The sequence below is a fragment of the Podarcis tiliguerta genome, assembly GCF_965153285.1.
Source record: "Podarcis tiliguerta genome assembly, chromosome: Z".
NCBI classification, from domain to species: domain Eukaryota; kingdom Metazoa; phylum Chordata; class Lepidosauria; order Squamata; family Lacertidae; genus Podarcis; species Podarcis tiliguerta.
The window spans coordinates 39,790,054-39,806,398 of record NC_139553.1 but is presented as its reverse complement, the minus strand read 5'-3'; the positions used below and the strand labels follow the sequence as shown (position 1 = coordinate 39,806,398).

At 46.8% G+C, this 16,345-nt stretch overlaps 1 protein-coding gene and 1 long non-coding RNA gene across 3 annotated transcripts in view; both read left to right on the top strand.

Moving 5' to 3' along the window:
• SLC25A5 (solute carrier family 25 member 5) overlaps window positions 1-11,603 on the top strand; it is a 28,532-nt gene extending 16,929 nt beyond the window's left edge. The window contains exons 2-5 of one of the 2 annotated variants that reach the window (XM_083422352.1): window positions 137-3,314; window positions 7,345-7,831; window positions 7,954-8,094; window positions 11,212-11,603. In XM_083422352.1, the coding sequence (XP_083278478.1) occupies window positions 3,204-3,314; window positions 7,345-7,831; window positions 7,954-8,094; window positions 11,212-11,369 (897 nt within the window). In that variant the 5' untranslated portion in view covers window positions 137-3,203 and the 3' untranslated portion in view covers window positions 11,370-11,603. Of the gene's footprint in view, window positions 1-136; window positions 3,315-7,344; window positions 7,832-7,953; window positions 8,095-11,211 lie in introns of those variants that run through there. The other variant, XR_014506940.1, reaches the window with a different exon arrangement.
• Window positions 1-16,345, top strand: part of LOC310669002 — a 226,458-nt gene that overhangs the window by 79,119 nt on the left and 130,994 nt on the right. The gene's annotated exons all lie outside the window — the stretch shown is intronic.

Sequence of the window (16,345 nt, the reverse complement as noted above, 5' to 3'; positions counted from 1 at the left end):
ATCTCGTCCTCTGTCGTCCCCTTCTCTTTGTGCCCTCCATCTTTCCCAACATCAGGGTCTTTTCCAGGGAGTCTTCTCTTCTCATGATGTGGCCAAAGTATTGGAGCCTCAGCTACAGGTACAAAGTTTTCCACAGGTACAAAGTTTATTTTGGGAGGATGAATATTTACATAACACAATGCTGGGTGCCACTTGAATTCTGAAGTGGCACTGCACAAAGCAAACTTTGCTACATTATGCTTCTGGCTACGGGGACTGCAGAATTTTCTGTGGACTGTGACCTCAATGCAATGCAGGGAAAACCCACTGCTGGGTCTCTTTGTGACTCCTAGAAAACCTCACAAAACCAGTGACTGTGCACTTTATAAACGGCAAACCAAAATGGATGACAAACCGTTCTGTCTCTCAGGCACAATGGAATGCAGGTGTACTAACAAAAGTGAGTCTCCGGGGAGGGAGGGTGTGTGTGTTTGTGTGTGTGTGTAGAATTGTGGCTCTCTGTGTACCCTTGTTGTCATTTTAGTTGTGAGCACATGCACACTGCTGTCAACAATTGCTGTTGAAACCCTTGCAATAACAGTCCTTGTTTCACTTTGCCAAGGTGTATTTGATATTAAACTTAACTTTTTCCAGGAAAAAAAATTGCAAAATGGTGATGTGGTTAAAGAGTTGCAATGCTGCTTTGTCCGAATTCTCTCTCATATTCATATGTGCAAAGAAGAGGGAATTTTGTCATACAAGGATAGGAGAAGCCAGCTATGCAAAAATCCCCACTTCTACATATATACTAAAGAGGAGCAGGCGTGCTGTAAATGTCTTTTGCATCTGTGCAGAACAGAAGGATCAATTTTATTGGAAATCTCACTATTACTGAAATGGGTTCTTGTAGGCAGGCCAGACCCTAGCAAGGTGCAGGGAACTTCCTTCACACCAAGGGTGCCCCAGTCCTTTCTGGGCAACATTCCCAGGACCACATGCCAGGTATGGGAAGGTCCACAGGCAAAGCAATGAATGCAAATGTTACCTAGTTTCTAGACACACAGACACAGAAATGTCCTTCTATCCATCTAGGCAAGCAGAAGTGCATTGGTGGCTGCCTGACACCCTTTGGGGCTGGTAGGGCAGAATGACAGGCAGATCCAATTAATTATGCTTCTGTTTCTTCCCTCTCTGCTCAGTTCTACAAGCATGCCAGTCACACAAGCATGCTGGTCAAAGATGGAGTTAACTCTTTATTAGAAAAAAAAAAACCCCGCAATCTTCACTTACTTGATTTGAGTGTCAAGCCAACAAGCATAGCAGCTCATTCCCAGTGCTCATACTCCATGAAACTTAGTTGCCAAGACTGAAAGCCCCTGCTCCCCACAGTCAGGGCTTTTCCCAGGCAATCAGACTCTGCTTACATGTAGTCAACCTCTACTCCACCTTTTTCATGCCTCTTTTGGTTCTGGGAGACAAGGGGGGAGGGGAGCTTGTTGCATCAGGAAATGCTTGTTGCATTGCTTTTTCACCAGCTCAACTCATGTCTGCTTCTTGGCATCCCCCCTTCCACCCTCCTGCTTCTGCCACTGATTCTGGGCTTCTCTCTGCCACAGGCTCTCCCCGCTCACTAAGCCCTGTTACCCAGTCTTCTCCCTCTTCTTCCCCTGACCACTGATTATCGTCCCATCACCACTCACCAGGCTCTGAGCCTTCTTCCCTTGGGGGTTCCCCAGCTGGATCCTCCCACCAGTCTGTGACGGTAACACTGACACTATGGAGGAGGAAGCTGGAAAGCAATGCCATCCTCTGCTGGTTGTAAGGAATGAGGCAGGTGGGGGCTGGCTGAAGGTGGAATGTGTTTGGTGGGACAGTGTGCCACATGCTCTAATTCACCAGCCTCCACTGTCAGAGTATACACCCTGAGGCATCATGCCTCTACCTGTTGCTTGGAATTTCAGGTGGAGAGGGTGCTGTTGCACCTTCAGGTCCTGCTTGTGGACGTCCTGTAGGCATCAGTCTGACGAGTGCAACAACAGGATGCTGAACTAAGTGGTCTATTGGCCTGATCCAGTTGTTGGTATCTGTCTCAAGAGACAATGGAGTACACACAATGGGGATGAAGCCAAACCTGCTGGAGAACCACAGCGCCTGCTGTGGCTGCAGAGACCAGTAACTCATAGCCGCTGTCTCCTGTGTTGCTTTTGCTGAGTTAGCAAGCCTGGGCAACATAGGAGTCAACTCCTATGGGCTGAAGTCTCTTTGGCCCTCCCAGTAAAATATCCCCCCCCCCATGTTGAGGGACATTTCAAGTGGTGTGTGTGCACCACATCATGTCATGCAGGGTGGGGCTTGCCTGCTCCCCCCCCCCCCAGGTTGGCACCCCTGCTGGACAGCGTGTATGGAGGTCCTGGGCTGCCCAGATGACAAGACCCTCCTCTCAGCCTCGCTGATGTGGTCCAAGGGAAGCAGAGCAATACGTTTGGCACCAGCTGGGCTGCAGGAGTTGCCTTCTCCTACTTTCCCAGGTCCACGAGCCCCATTTGCCCCTGTCCCGGTAGGGCTGTTCTTATTGAAGGACACCGATTCCACCTTGCTGCTGTCAGCCAGAAAATGCATTTAAGGACACACAGCCTGTTCCTTCCTGAGGTTGCCTGGGGAACACCCCGTCTGTGTCATCGCACGTCACCCAGGTGCAAACCCACCCCACATCATTCCGTAAGCGAAGCCCTGCCCCCTCCTCCCAAGGTTATAGCCAATCTCCATCGCGCGCTTCTCCCAATGCGCCCCATCCGCTGCAAGCCTTGGCAACTTAGGATCGGGGCTTCCTTGTATTAAGGCATCATAGGCAGCCAAGGCCCACCACCTCCCTGGCTGCCAGGGGTCCCTCAAGAGGAAGGAGCACAGAACTCCCCCACCCGCACACATTGCCACCGCAGTTCTCTCTGCGGTTCCTCCCTCCAGCTCGGATCCAATCAGGGCACTGGGAAGCGGCTGTACGTAGATGCCCGCGTTTCCCCTCCCTCCCTCTGTTCCCACGTTAAAGCCTGCGCGGTATAAAAACCGGCCATTTAATTTGCTCGGTCTCAGTGAGCCGGCAGCCTGCCTTCCATCTCTGTGTGTGCAGCCATCTCCCCTCCCTACGTCTTCTCTTCCGATCGGATCTTAAAGCAGTTTTTGTTTCACTTTTTTCCCGAGCGCTCAACCTCCTTGCAACCGGCATCATGACTGACGCGGCTATTTCTTTCATGAAAGATTTCTTGGCGGGCGGCGTGGCAGCCGCGATCTCCAAGACAGCGGTAGCCCCCATCGAGAGAGTCAAGTTGCTTCTCCAGGTACTACGGGGTGGCTGGCTGGGTGGAACCGCGCGCCTTTCGATGGAGAAACGATTTGGAGAGGGTGGAGGGAAGAAAGAAGGGGATCTTTTAAGTGGTGGCTCTCACGGGCTTTGAAGTCTGCTGGGGACGACGAGGGGGCCGGGCAGGGATTCCTCAAAAGAGGTCATAGGCGGGTCGACTGAGTTGAAAGGCCTCTTTTGTCCAGAGTGCGCTGGGACGTTCCGTGCGCTATGGCGCGACAGGCTGATCCTGCGCTCTGCCTTTGTCTGAAGCGATGGGGCCTCGTGGCTTATCCCAGCTCCGAGGAGATGCGAGGGAGTTTTTTTTAAAAAGCCGTGATTCTCTTCTCTGCCTTCCGCACCAAGGTCGCGCCAAGGAGATGCAGGCCGGAGCATCCTTTGTTCCCTGCCTTTGAACCCAAGAGAGCAACAAAATTAGATTTCCAGCCTCAGTTCTGCGCCTGCCCTGCCGCTTGCCCAGGAAAAAAGCTCTTGCTGACCCAGGTAGAGAGAGTGGGCCGCAGCTTTCTCTGGATCAGCCCTAAAATTCTATGCTAGGCTTGTGATCGGGGTTCCCTATAGCCCAGGCCTTGGTGATGGTCCGAGGCAAGCGATCGACCTCTGCCCGTAGCCAAAAGGAACACGCAGTTCTTTTTTTTTCCCTTTAAACGTGCCGGTCGAAGGGGAGGAAACCCCACGCTTGCTGGCAGTTTGCGTCGGAGCTGCTGCTGGCGAAAACTAGTTCCGCTTATGCAAATCCCCGCCTGGCGTTGGATTAGTTGCGGGGGAAGGAGAGACTGGCAAGGAAGGGCAACGCGAGTAAATCGCGGCCTGTCCCCGCAGAGAGCCTGGGTTGCCTTTCTCTCTGCTACCGTTGCGGGCAACCCGCCACTTGGCAACGTGGCTGCATCCAAGCAGCATCGCCTGGGAATTCGAGGAGGCACGAAGGTGGCACTTCATCCCCTCCAACGTGCCATTGCTTTTGGGCAAAGCCCAAGGTCTTTGAAGTGGAGCCTCTTTGGAGCTTGGAAGTCACCTGGCTGTGTAAATGAGAAGGAGGCATATAGCACATGGTGCTAAAACCTGTGATAAAAACTCAAAACTCCATAAAAATCTTACCGAGGGTTTTATTTCAAAGAATCAACCCAAAAGTTTGGGCAGGTGACCTTGGAGGCAAATCTCTAATGGACACCAAGTTGAAACTGTCTTGCTACATAAATCAGCCACCTGACAGGTCTTTGTATTCTTGTTGCTTCATCAACAGATTGGCTCCCTGCATATGGGAGGGTAAAGCGTCAAAACTTAATTAAACTTGCCTTCCAAAAACTAGGGTGTTGTAGCAAGAGAAGGTCTGTCAAGGTCATGTGGGTGGATTGAAAGTACTGATCATAACCTATGGTAGGGGTCTGCAACTAGAGGCAGGAGGGCCAGATCAGGCTCCTTAAGGAGTACTCGCAAGAGCTGCCAGTTGCCAGAGATGGTAGATGGGAAACTGAGATGTGTTGGCCATTTTATTTGGGACACAGGTTTGTCATGTCACCTTCCAGTCCCTCCTGTGGATTTAGAACACAGCTGTGGACACCTAGGGGCCTTTATAAGATCTGGAACACCTTAATGATCTGGGCACAACCCCTTGTAAAAGAGGTCACCTTGCAATGAAGTTATCATTGGCTGGATTACAGGCATTGTCTGGCTATCTTGCCAGAGGCTAAATAGAATGGAGCCTGATTACAGATTTGAGAGATGACCTATCAGGTAGTTATTAGGTGCAGCTAGGATACAGGATTCTCTTATTGGACTGAGATTCTATTCTATTATTCTTTTTTTAAGCCTACCTCTCTCTTGTCTTGTTAAGCTAAAGTTTAATCTCTGCCTGAAGGCCTGGTGTTTTCCTGAAGCTTACTTTGAGTCCATGGTGATCACTCTTGCTTTCATGCCTCAGAGGCAAAAAACTGCACTTAAACTTTATGTTAACATAGGTCTGAAAATGATGGTTTGCGATTAGGCCTGGGTCAAGTGTGCCTAGAAAGGACAAAAGGGGCATTCAAGGTCCTTCTCCTATTGCAATAGGCCGGAAAGAAGAAACTGAAACTTAATTCTTAGTCATCAGTGTGTACAGTGGTACCTTGGTTGTTGAACAGCTTGGCTCCTGAACACCGCAAACCTGGAAGTAAGTGTTCCGGTTTGCGAACGTTTTTTGGAAGCCGAATGTCCGACGTGGCTTCCAATTAAGTGCTGGAAGTTCCTGCAGCCAATCAGAAACCACACCTTGGTTTTCGAACAGTTCCGGGAGTTGCATGGAGAGGAGACCCAGAACGGATTAAATTTGACAACCAAGGTACCACTGTAGTTCTAAATGGTGGAAGAAAAATGCACAGGCTCTGCTTGCTGCAAGTACTTGTGAGTCAGAAAGAATGATTTAGGCCTTGTAACATGATACTTCTAACTTGAGCCTTGCCGTGTGCTACTTGGTTTCCCCAATAACCTCCCTTTACAGCAGGCATCGGGAACCTATGGGCCCTCCAGGTGTTATTGGACTCCAATTCCCATCAGCCTCCCTCAGCCCAACATTTGGGAATGAGGGGAGTTGGAGTTCAAGTGGCAGCCAGTAGTCTTCTTCTGGAAAGAAATATCGCCACAACATCTGTTATATTAATCTTCATTATCACATGGGTGACGTGCCTGTATTTGAGTATTTAAACTGTAACTTCCAGTGTCTTTGGACAGTTCAGTTGGTTAGAGCATGGTGCTGATAATGCTAAGGTTGCAGGTTTGATTCTTGTATTGGACATCTGCATATTTTTGCATTGGAGGGGGTTCAACTAGATTATTGTCAGGGTCCCTTCCAACTCTGATTCTGTGTGTAAAGAATGATGTACTATGTTTTCTCACATAGCTTGATACTGATTGTTCTGTTGTTTAAAATACCGTATATGTTTAAGTATATATCTAGAGGGGGTGTGGGTGCAGCTGTGGGCTAAACCACAGAGGCTAGGACTTGCCGATCAGAAGGTCAGCGGTTCGAATTACCGTGACGGAGTGAGCTCCCGTTGCGCGGTCCCTGCTCCTGCCAACCTAGCAGTTCGAAAGCACATCAAAGTGCAAGTAGATAAATAGGTACCGCTCCAGTGGGAAGGTAAACGGCGTTTCCGTGCGCTGCTCTGGTTCTCCAGAAGCGGCTTAGTCATGCTGGCCACATGACCCAGAAGCTGTATACCAGCTCCCTCGGCCAGTAAAGCGAGATGAGCGCCGCAACCCCAGAATCAGTCACGACTGGACCTAGTGGTCAGGGGTCCCTTTACCTTTATATATCTAGAAGGGCCACAGGACTCCCCCCACCCCGGCCTAAGTTAGAGCTTTGGTCCATATTCTGGAGAAAAATGAACAACTATGCTAGATTTTTTTAAGCTTGGGAAGAGCCACATTGCCAGTGAACGTTGAGGCATTGACAGTGAAAGGGTTTTGGGGATAGTATTTAGGAGCCTAAGAAGAAGACTACAGAGAGATAAATCCAGTTGTGGCATAGCAAGTCATGGCTAAAATCAAAGTCCGCAAGACACCTCTGTTTTAACCATGGTTTATGCACCATGGTATGGGACATGGGTGGCGCTGTGGTCTAAACCACAGAGCCTAGGGCTTGCCAATTGGAAGGTCAGCAGTTCGAATACCTGCAACGGGGTGAGCTCCCGTTGTTCGGTCCCAGCTCCTGCTAACCTAGCAGTTTGAATGCATGTCAAGTGCAAGTAGATAAATAGGTACCGCTCCAGCGGGAAGGTAAATGGTGTTTCTATGCGCTGCTGTTGTTCACCAGAAGCGGCTTAGTCTTGCGGACAACCGCCGGCTCCCTTGGCCTATAGAGCGAGATGAGCACGCAACCCCAGAGTCGTCCACGACTGGACCTAACGGTCAGGGTTACCTTTACCTTTTATGAACCATGGTTAACATCAACTATGGTTTGCTATGGCTTAGCCATGGATTACGTCACTGACTATGCAGCCAGACTTAATTTCCACTTTCCATTTTGGCAGGTGCAACATGCGAGTATGCAGATCACAGCAGACAAGCAATACAAGGGAATCATGGACTGTGTGGTCCGGATCCCTCGAGAGCAAGGTTTCCTGTCCTTCTGGCGTGGTAACTTGGCCAACGTTATCAGATACTTCCCCACACAGGCCCTCAACTTTGCTTTCAAAGACAAATACAAGCAGATCTTCCTGGGTGGCGTCGACAAAAGAACCCAGTTCTGGCGTTACTTTGCTGGAAACTTGGCATCTGGTGGTGCTGCTGGTGCTACCTCTCTGTGCTTTGTCTACCCTCTCGACTTCGCCCGAACCCGCCTGGCGGCTGATGTTGGAAAAGCTGGGGCTGAGCGTGAATTCAAGGGGCTTGGAGACTGCCTGGTCAAAATCTTCAGGTCGGACGGCCTTCGGGGACTGTACCAAGGCTTCAACGTCTCTGTCCAAGGCATCATTATCTACAGAGCTGCTTATTTTGGTATCTACGATACTGCAAAAGGTAATTTTCTTGGGCTTTTGCTGGGGCCTTTTGGTAGTTTTATATGGCTTCCCATTCAAAGTTCGGAAGTATGGATGCTCAAAACAGCATTTCCCCTTATTTCTGATTTCTTCACTTCACAGGGATGCTTCCTGATCCAAAGAACACACACATCTTGATCAGCTGGATGATTGCTCAGTCGGTTACTGCTGTTGCTGGCCTGACCTCTTATCCCTTTGATACAGTTCGGCGGCGTATGATGATGCAATCTGGTCGCAAAGGTGGTAAGTATCAAAGCCGCTGCAGGGAGCACAGAAAGCACAGCTGGTGGTTTTGCTAGATCTTTTTGCCACCTCTGTGATGTCTGCACAGTCCCACATATGTGGGACCTGTGGTTGTATACCTAGCAGGGACATGGGTGGTGCTGTGGTCTAAACTACTCAGCCTCTTGGCCTTGCTGATCGGAAGGTTGGCAGTTCGAATCCCCACGACTGAGTGAGCTCCTGTTGCTGTGTCCCAGCTCCTGCCAACCTAGTTCAAAAGCACGCCAGTGCAAGTAGATAAATAGGTGTTTCTGTGTGTGTGTGGTGTTTCTGTGCGCTCTGGCTTCCATCACGGTGTTCTGTTGCGCCATAAACAGTTTAGTCATGCGGGCCACATGACCTGGAAATCTGCCTTTGCACAAACACCAGCTCCCTTAGCCTGAAAGTGAGATGAGCGCTGCAACCCCATGGTCTGCTTTGACTGGACTTAACTGTCCAGGGTCCTGTACGTTTACCTAGCAGGCATGTTTTGGGGGCACAATGCATTGTCTACTTTACCAGACTGAAAGTGTGTCCCTTCTAGCTATGTATTGTTGGTTCCTGCTGATGATAATATCTTAAGTTCAAGCTTGGCTCTACTACCTGGTTTTCCCTGGTGGAGATCATAGCTAGAGCTTGTTTCAAACAAAAGCATGCAACTCTTGTAGATGACCAACTTTGTTCTGAAACTTCACGCAGGTAAATGGAGTGTTGTGGAAGAGATGTTTCTTGCTAAAGGACAGAGGGGCTGGTTTATAAAAGAAAAAAGAGCCACACTGCCTTCTGGAGTGTCTCTAAATTTTATTAGAATAGATTGAGCATAGGCATAAAATGGACTGCTTCTTGGCTGATGGGTCTATCGTGTTAGCTGCAAGTGTACCAATTCTACTTCAGAATAAGAAATCCTATAGGAGAAATGCCAGACCTAGAAATTTGAGGAAGATGCTAGACTTCTGGAAGCCAGGGTAAAGCTGACTCTTTGGCCTGTCTTTTGGTCCTTTAGTGATCTCTTCAGCAATAGAGAGCCAGGGGGTTTCTATCGTGTGAGAGCAGATGGACTAAATGTCCTTTAGATACATCATGTGTATATGATATCTCCTAGTCTTAAACAGTGAATATTTGTTAAAAACATAACTGGAAATTACCCAAAGGTCATCCAGCTCACCTGCTGCATGACCAAGTCAAGTAAACTCATGCATCTCAGTTTCACTAGCATCTGTCCATTTCTCCCTTCAAAAGCTTCCAGAATAATTAGAGGGTTGGATAGTTTAAGAGGGAAAGCATTATTTACCACTACAGGGTACTTTTGATAAGTATTTCCAATTTGTACAGACCACAAGCACTGCAATCTATACAAATTCCAAACATGTGGCCATTAACTAAAGGAAAACACATTTTATCATGCTTGGCAAGATGAGTGGCTCAAAAGGCTGAGCTCTGTGAAAGAATGCCTACTTTGCATGCATTTGATCCCTGGGATCACCAGGTAGTGCTGGAAAAGATTCCTGACTTGAAACCCTAGAGAACTAAGGACAGCCAGTGTGGACAGCACTGAGCTAACCAGTGATCTGATTTGGTACAAGGCAACTTCCTATGTAAGGGATGCGGGTGGCGCTGTGGGTTAAACCACAGAGCCTAGGACTTGCCAATCAGAAGGTCGGCAGTTCGAATCCCCATTGCTCGGTTCCTGCTCCTGCCAACCTAGCAGTTCATTAAGCACATCAAAGTGCAAGTAGATAAATAGGTACCGCTCTGGCAGTAAGGTAAACGGCGTTTCCATGTGCTGCTCTAGTTCGCCAGAAGCGGCTTAGTCATGCTGGCCACATGACCTGGAAGCTGTACGCCGGCTCCCTCGGCTAATAAAGTGAGATGAGCGCCGCAACCCCAGAGTCGGTCACGACTGGACCTAATGGTCAGGGGTCCCTTTACCTTTACTAACTTCCTATGTTCCTAGGCACTCTTTTCCCTTTAAATATGTGCTACAGTATTAGATCCTTATTTCTGTTTGGCTACATGTGGTAATAAGTGGCCTTGAATGGCTAGCACACTCAGCCAATGAGAGAATTTTGTTCCACTTCCTACGCCTCTGGTGAACTGCTGCAGATTATCCCAGAAGTAGGTGTGTTGGACAGGGACAGATCTACCATAAAACTAATGAAGCTTACACTTTGGGGCCCCTAATTCCAGAAGAGTCCCAGAAGTTACTTTAGTCCATGTTGCTTAAAATTTTTGGGTCTAGTAGACCTATTTTGTGTTCTACAAGTGGAAAACTATAAGGCATAGGAAAAAAATTGTTCACACCAGTGACTTTGATATGTGAGATAATCCAGTACAGTGGTACCTCGGGTTACAGATGCTTCAGGTTACAGACGCTTCAGGTTACAGACTCTGCTAACCCAGAAATAGTACCTCAGGTTAAGAACTTTGCTTCAGGGTGAGAACAGAGGCAGCGGGAGGGAGGCCCCATTAGCTAAAGTGGTACCTCAGGTTAAGAGCAGTTTCATTTTAAGATCAGACCTCCAGAAAGAATTACGTTCTTAACCCAAGGTACAGAAATTTTAACCAAAATCTGAGATGTGGTATTTGATAAAATAAAAATAAAAATTGTGATCTGTTGTGGAACAACCCCATTGAAGAAGGTAACAGTAGTTACCCAGCCCTTGTTGCTCTTTGCGATGGGCCCCCCATAACAGTTCCAGCTTCAAGGACTCCCTAATGTAGGCCTGCAACTGGTGTTAGGTATTTTTACCCTAACGCAAAGTAAACATGGTAGATAGTGGGATGTAAGAGTACTATGTCTTCACCGCTCTTGCCTTTGGCTCAGCCCTCTAGTTCCCTTGCCTTGCTAATGACTTAGTCCATAACTAAGCCTATTCCTTCTTTATCTCACCCGATTCCACTTTACTCCATTCCTGTCCCGTCCCCCCATGTTGAATGGTAGACTTCCCGGGGCTTCTTCCTAAACTCATGTTTTGCATGCATTCATGCTGCACAAATCAGTATGTGCATGGAAGCCAAACAGAACAGCAGGATTGCAGTATGCATCAAAAGAATCACTTGCTCTTCCATGCCAAGTTTTATTTCTCTTTTCTTCTTTAGCTGACATCATGTACTCTGGTACAATTGATTGCTGGAAGAAGATTGCCCGTGACGAAGGAGGCAAAGCTTTCTTCAAGGGTGCTTGGTCCAACGTCCTCAGAGGAATGGGTGGTGCTTTTGTCCTAGTCTTGTATGACGAAATCAAGAAATACACATAAGCTACTCCCCTCCCGGATGGCACTTACTATGTTATGTTCATGGACTGCGTCAAAACTATTTATCAGTTCCTACTGAGGTTTCTACTGGTTGGCAGAGGGCCACAGTTCTACTTGCCTGATCCATTTATCAAGTTGTTCCCCTGACAATGGGACTCAAACTTTATTTTTGTTCAGTCACTTCTGTTAAAATAAGTTTGAGATAAATAAAATTTAAATTTAAAAACAGAAACAAAACTGTTTTGATTCTTTCATTAATAACTTGAATTATCCACTGCTATGAGTTGCACCGTTAAATCGATGAGCATTTTGCCAATGGTGCCAGTATTATGTGGACTGCATCTGGGAAGACTTAATAAGGGTGGTGGTTTTATTTTTGCAGTATATTTTGAAGCATGGAGCTTTAGTGCTTGCTATGGGGCTTTCTGGGGGGAGGGGCTTGAGTAAAATGACTTTGATTGGTTGTTCTCCTAGTGAACCCGCCTCCTTGCCCTGGCCACCTCCACCAATTTACATAGCTTTGTCCTCTGGGCCCCACTGGCATAATCACCCAGAGGGAGAGTGTGAGCCAAATCTGCTCTCCAAGCACACAAGCAGTGACAGGAGCAAACAGGAGGAGGCACTGATTGGCCACTTGGAAGCAGGTGGGCCTTAGCGAGGTATCCAACAATACTGATGCTGGCTTCAGCAAGCAGGGTAATGAGTGGTATTTTCTGAATGGCTAATTGTCCAGGAATTGATAATTTTACTTCTTAGTTCTGCAAAAACTAATATAAAACAATAGCCCAAGCAACTGTTTAGAATTACTCACGTACCGCATTGGGAAGTTAAGGTTACGATATCCAGGAGAAAATATAAAAGCCATCTTCATTCATCCCAAATCACCTTTCTGTTAATACCTGCGAGTCACAGGTTGGTTACAATTATGTTCACCTCTAGCAGCAATAGATGATGGAGCTACTCCAGGAGGCATGAAAATCATTCATAGATCTCTCTCCATGCACATTGAACTGATCTTTTTGTTTTAACTTCTCCACAAGCTTTATTCTCCATCCCTCTTGATACCATGATTCCAGCGTTTGGGGGACATAATTCTTTCCAGGCTAGCTGCAGTCAATAAGAATTCTACCTTTTCCCTTTTTTATTGTATGACTGATTTTAAATTAAGGTGTTACTTAACATTGTATAGGCTTGGCCCAAGTGTGTCCTTGTATCCTTCTACCCTTCCCTTTCCCATCTTTTATGGCTCAATATAATATACAACATCTCAGATTTGGGGTGGTCTTGGGCCCTGTTGGACAAAATGTGCAATGACAACATTGCACTGACTTCTACACCAGATTATAGTGTCTACTCTGTTAAGAGCCCAGTTTATAAGCAAAGCGAATCCACTGACCTGTTACAGAGGGTTTTTTTAAAAAAATAAAATAAAATAAAGCTTTAAGATGTAAACAGAAGAAAATAAACATGGGGCTTTTATCTTTAAATTTCACAGGTAAGATTTAACTTTATGCCTAGTATACAAACATGAAACATACTGGCAGGACTTAATTTCACTTATAGATTCTATTCTATGCCAATAGAGTAAATGCAGATGTTGGGAGGATTATATTATAGCTAAAACAGGGCCACAGAGAAACAACAAGGAAGAATTGGCAAGTTAGGGAAAACCCAAGGCTTGTAGAAGAATGAGTTGTTCTAATTCCCCTTAGGGGGGAAAAGATTGCAAATGTTCCATTGAGGACTGATCATACTGAGTGGATACAGAATGCTAAATCTCTATTGTGGTGGCAGTGAGAAATCGGCTTGAGAGTCCTGGAAGAAGATGTGGCTATTTTACTGCTGAGCCCCATAAGTCTACCAAGAAACACACATGAATACGCTCAGTATACACTTTCCCAAAGTAACCACTAGGACCAATTCCTGCAAATACATAATTGCAGCAAAACACATTTGATGTCTAAGGCTACCCCAAACTTCGCAGCTTGGGGGAATGGGAATGAAATACTTCTACCATGCTCTAGGGAAACCAGTTCCCATTTTCTTTCCTGCTTCACTAGTCTGAGTGACGGAAAGTTTCATTGTGTAGTACTTGGCTACACATGGAGACCATAATTGTTAAAAGGCATTAACTGGAACACAGAGTTCAGTTCCAATGACCGGCTTGGCAAGTGAGCTGACCTGGAATCAACACCATAGCTATGGTTCCCTCACTGTACAGCCACCACCTCCTCTTCTGTGCAACTGTGATATGAGTGATATGCAGCAGTTTCATCATGCTTACACGGCTGGCTGAAGTTCCCTGGTTGCCCGTTCCAAAAAGGCCCAGATTCCTTTGCCATGTGTTGCAGCTTGGATTGGAAAGAAGCCATTGGGATTGGGATTTCCAGTTCAGCAAGTTCACCACCTTCCTACTGGAGGTTGAAATTAATCCTTCCTGTTAAATGTACAATAGGAAGTGCCTTTCTTCTTTTTTAAAAATAAAGTGAAGAAAGAAAAAGTGCATAAAAAAAATAAAAAGGGCAATAAAGAGGGTATAATTATAGCACACTAAATGTAATCAATTTCACTTCCACACATTATTATATATATGCTAATGCATATAGAACTATTACTAACATAATATATTCCTTACTTTTTTCTTTCAAGGGGAAAACCCAGTAAGGTCCCTTGCAATACTATTTTGGGTTGCACTCCAGGTGACATTAAGCATCCAGCTGATGGGGACTTAAAGGCATGGTTGTACATAATTTTGTGCAAGTAGGACTTGCCATGATCTCTTCAGTACTTCATTCTGTTCCCCAGCTGGTTTTCTTGTCTCTTCTTTTCTTCCCCTGATCAACCAGCCAGCAGTGAACACATTCACCCCTCAACAAATTGTTGTTGAGTTTTCCCCTCCTTAGGGTTTCTCCCCGTAAATATATTCTGTACTTCTGCAAACTTCAGGTTTCCTACTGCTGGCGCCCCCCTTGGTGGTGCCACTTGGCCTTACAGAAACAGCAACACTTATGCTCCAACATCAGAAGCAGAAAGAATAGTAGTGTCTTCTTGTCGCTCAAATGCTTGGCTGAGCATGTGTTGTCTAGTAATTCTTACAACAATCTGTATAACAGGCCACTTTTAGCTCTATATGGCTGATGTGGGAGGCTGGCAGAGAGTGGACAGCCCAAGGGTATTTAGTGCTATCACAGGAGAGGTGAAATTTTAACGAGGGATCTCATTGCGTCTGCTCTTAGCAGCTATGCCACGTCACTTGATTGCAATACCGTGGAGAGCTGGGCCACGTGTTGGCTAGTCATCAATAGAACTGCAAGATTTCATCAATAAACCAGTTAGATTATTTTTTAAAAACCCACAATGGCTAAGAAGGTACCATGGTTAATCAAGCAGCATGTTTGTTTATATGTAATAATTTTAATATAAATATTTACAAAAGCTGCAGATGGGAAGAACCATTTTAAGAGAGGTATCCCCTCAGTGGTGTAGCGTGGGGGGTGCAGGGGGGCCGGCCGCCCCAGGCGCAACATCTGGGGGTTAGGGTTAGGGGGCGCAAATTACTTGCCTTGCCCCGGGTGCTGACAACCCACGCTACGCCACTGTATCCCCTGTTCCCTCACACTTGGTAAACAGTGCCTCTTCTAAGATTGCCTGCTACGGCCCAGCAGTTAGATTATAAGAAGCTGATGGATCAGGCCAAATACCCAGCTTGCTATTCTCACATTGGCACACAAGATGCCTCAATGGGAAGCCCAATGGCAGGACCTGAATCCTATAGCACTATTGCAGTTGGTGATTCCCAGGAATTGACATTCCTAAGCATATTGCCTCCCAACAGCATAGGTAGAGAAAAACCATTGCGACTGGGTAGGAACATTTTTCAGCCCAAGGGCTGCGTTTTCTTCTAGGCAACCTGCCAGGAGTGGGTATGCCCTGGAGCAAAAGTGAGTGGGTCCAGTGGCGTAGCATGGGGGGTGCAGGGGGGGCCGGCCGCACCGGGCGCAACATCTGGGGGGGGGGTGCACTCGCAGCTCTCTGCCCCTACCTGGCTCACTCACTCTCTCTCACTGCAGTGCTGGCTATGCGAATCTGATCCGAGCCGCCGGGTTGCCGCCCACTGTGGAGGGGGGGGGTGCCAGGCGTGCAGTGTGGTGCCGAGAGAGAGCCAGGGACTATCTGGGGGAGGGACAGTGCAGCGGGGGGGGGGGGCGCAAATTACTTGCCTTGCCCGGGTTAGGGGGTGCAAATTACTTGCCTTGCCCCGGGTGCTGACAACCCACGCTACGCCACTGAGTGGGTCAGTTAATTTTATCTTTGAACGGTAGGACAGGTGCATTCACACACTCCAGTCTCTCTCCCGGGCAGGTAAGGAGAGTGATCATAGTTCAAAAACACATGCCAGTCAGACTAAAACACTCAAGAAAGCTGCAAAGGAAGAGATGGAGCAAAAATCTGATTCAGTTCACATTTAAATGTGAACTTCTGGCCAAGATGGCATCGAGAAAGGTTGTTATTGGCAGAGCTCTGAATTTAAAGTGAAGTTGCCCAATTTGCCGTTTCAGAAATAATATGCAGACTGCAGAAATCTACGGAAATCCAGTTCTCCAGCTGATTAATGTGTACAAGAATGCATATGCTTGGCTAAAATGCATATATTAGTGAAAATAACAAAACAAAAAGAATTACATTAGAGAAAATTGCTTCACAGAAATATGTATACTAGGAAAAATACCTAAATGTGTACATTGGGATAAATTTGCATTAAAATGCTTAATAATTTTCATGAGGACTTAAAAAATAAATAAATCTCAAACTGATGTGGAAATGTGGAGCACTGAACTTAAGGTGGAAACAAATGAGAAGCTGTGGGAAACCAAAATTGGTAAATTCACTCATCCCTCTTAGCAATCAAGGTGTGTCCACTTAGGCTATGAATTGCTTAATAAATAGCACTAACATATCCCCTTATGAGTCAGATATGT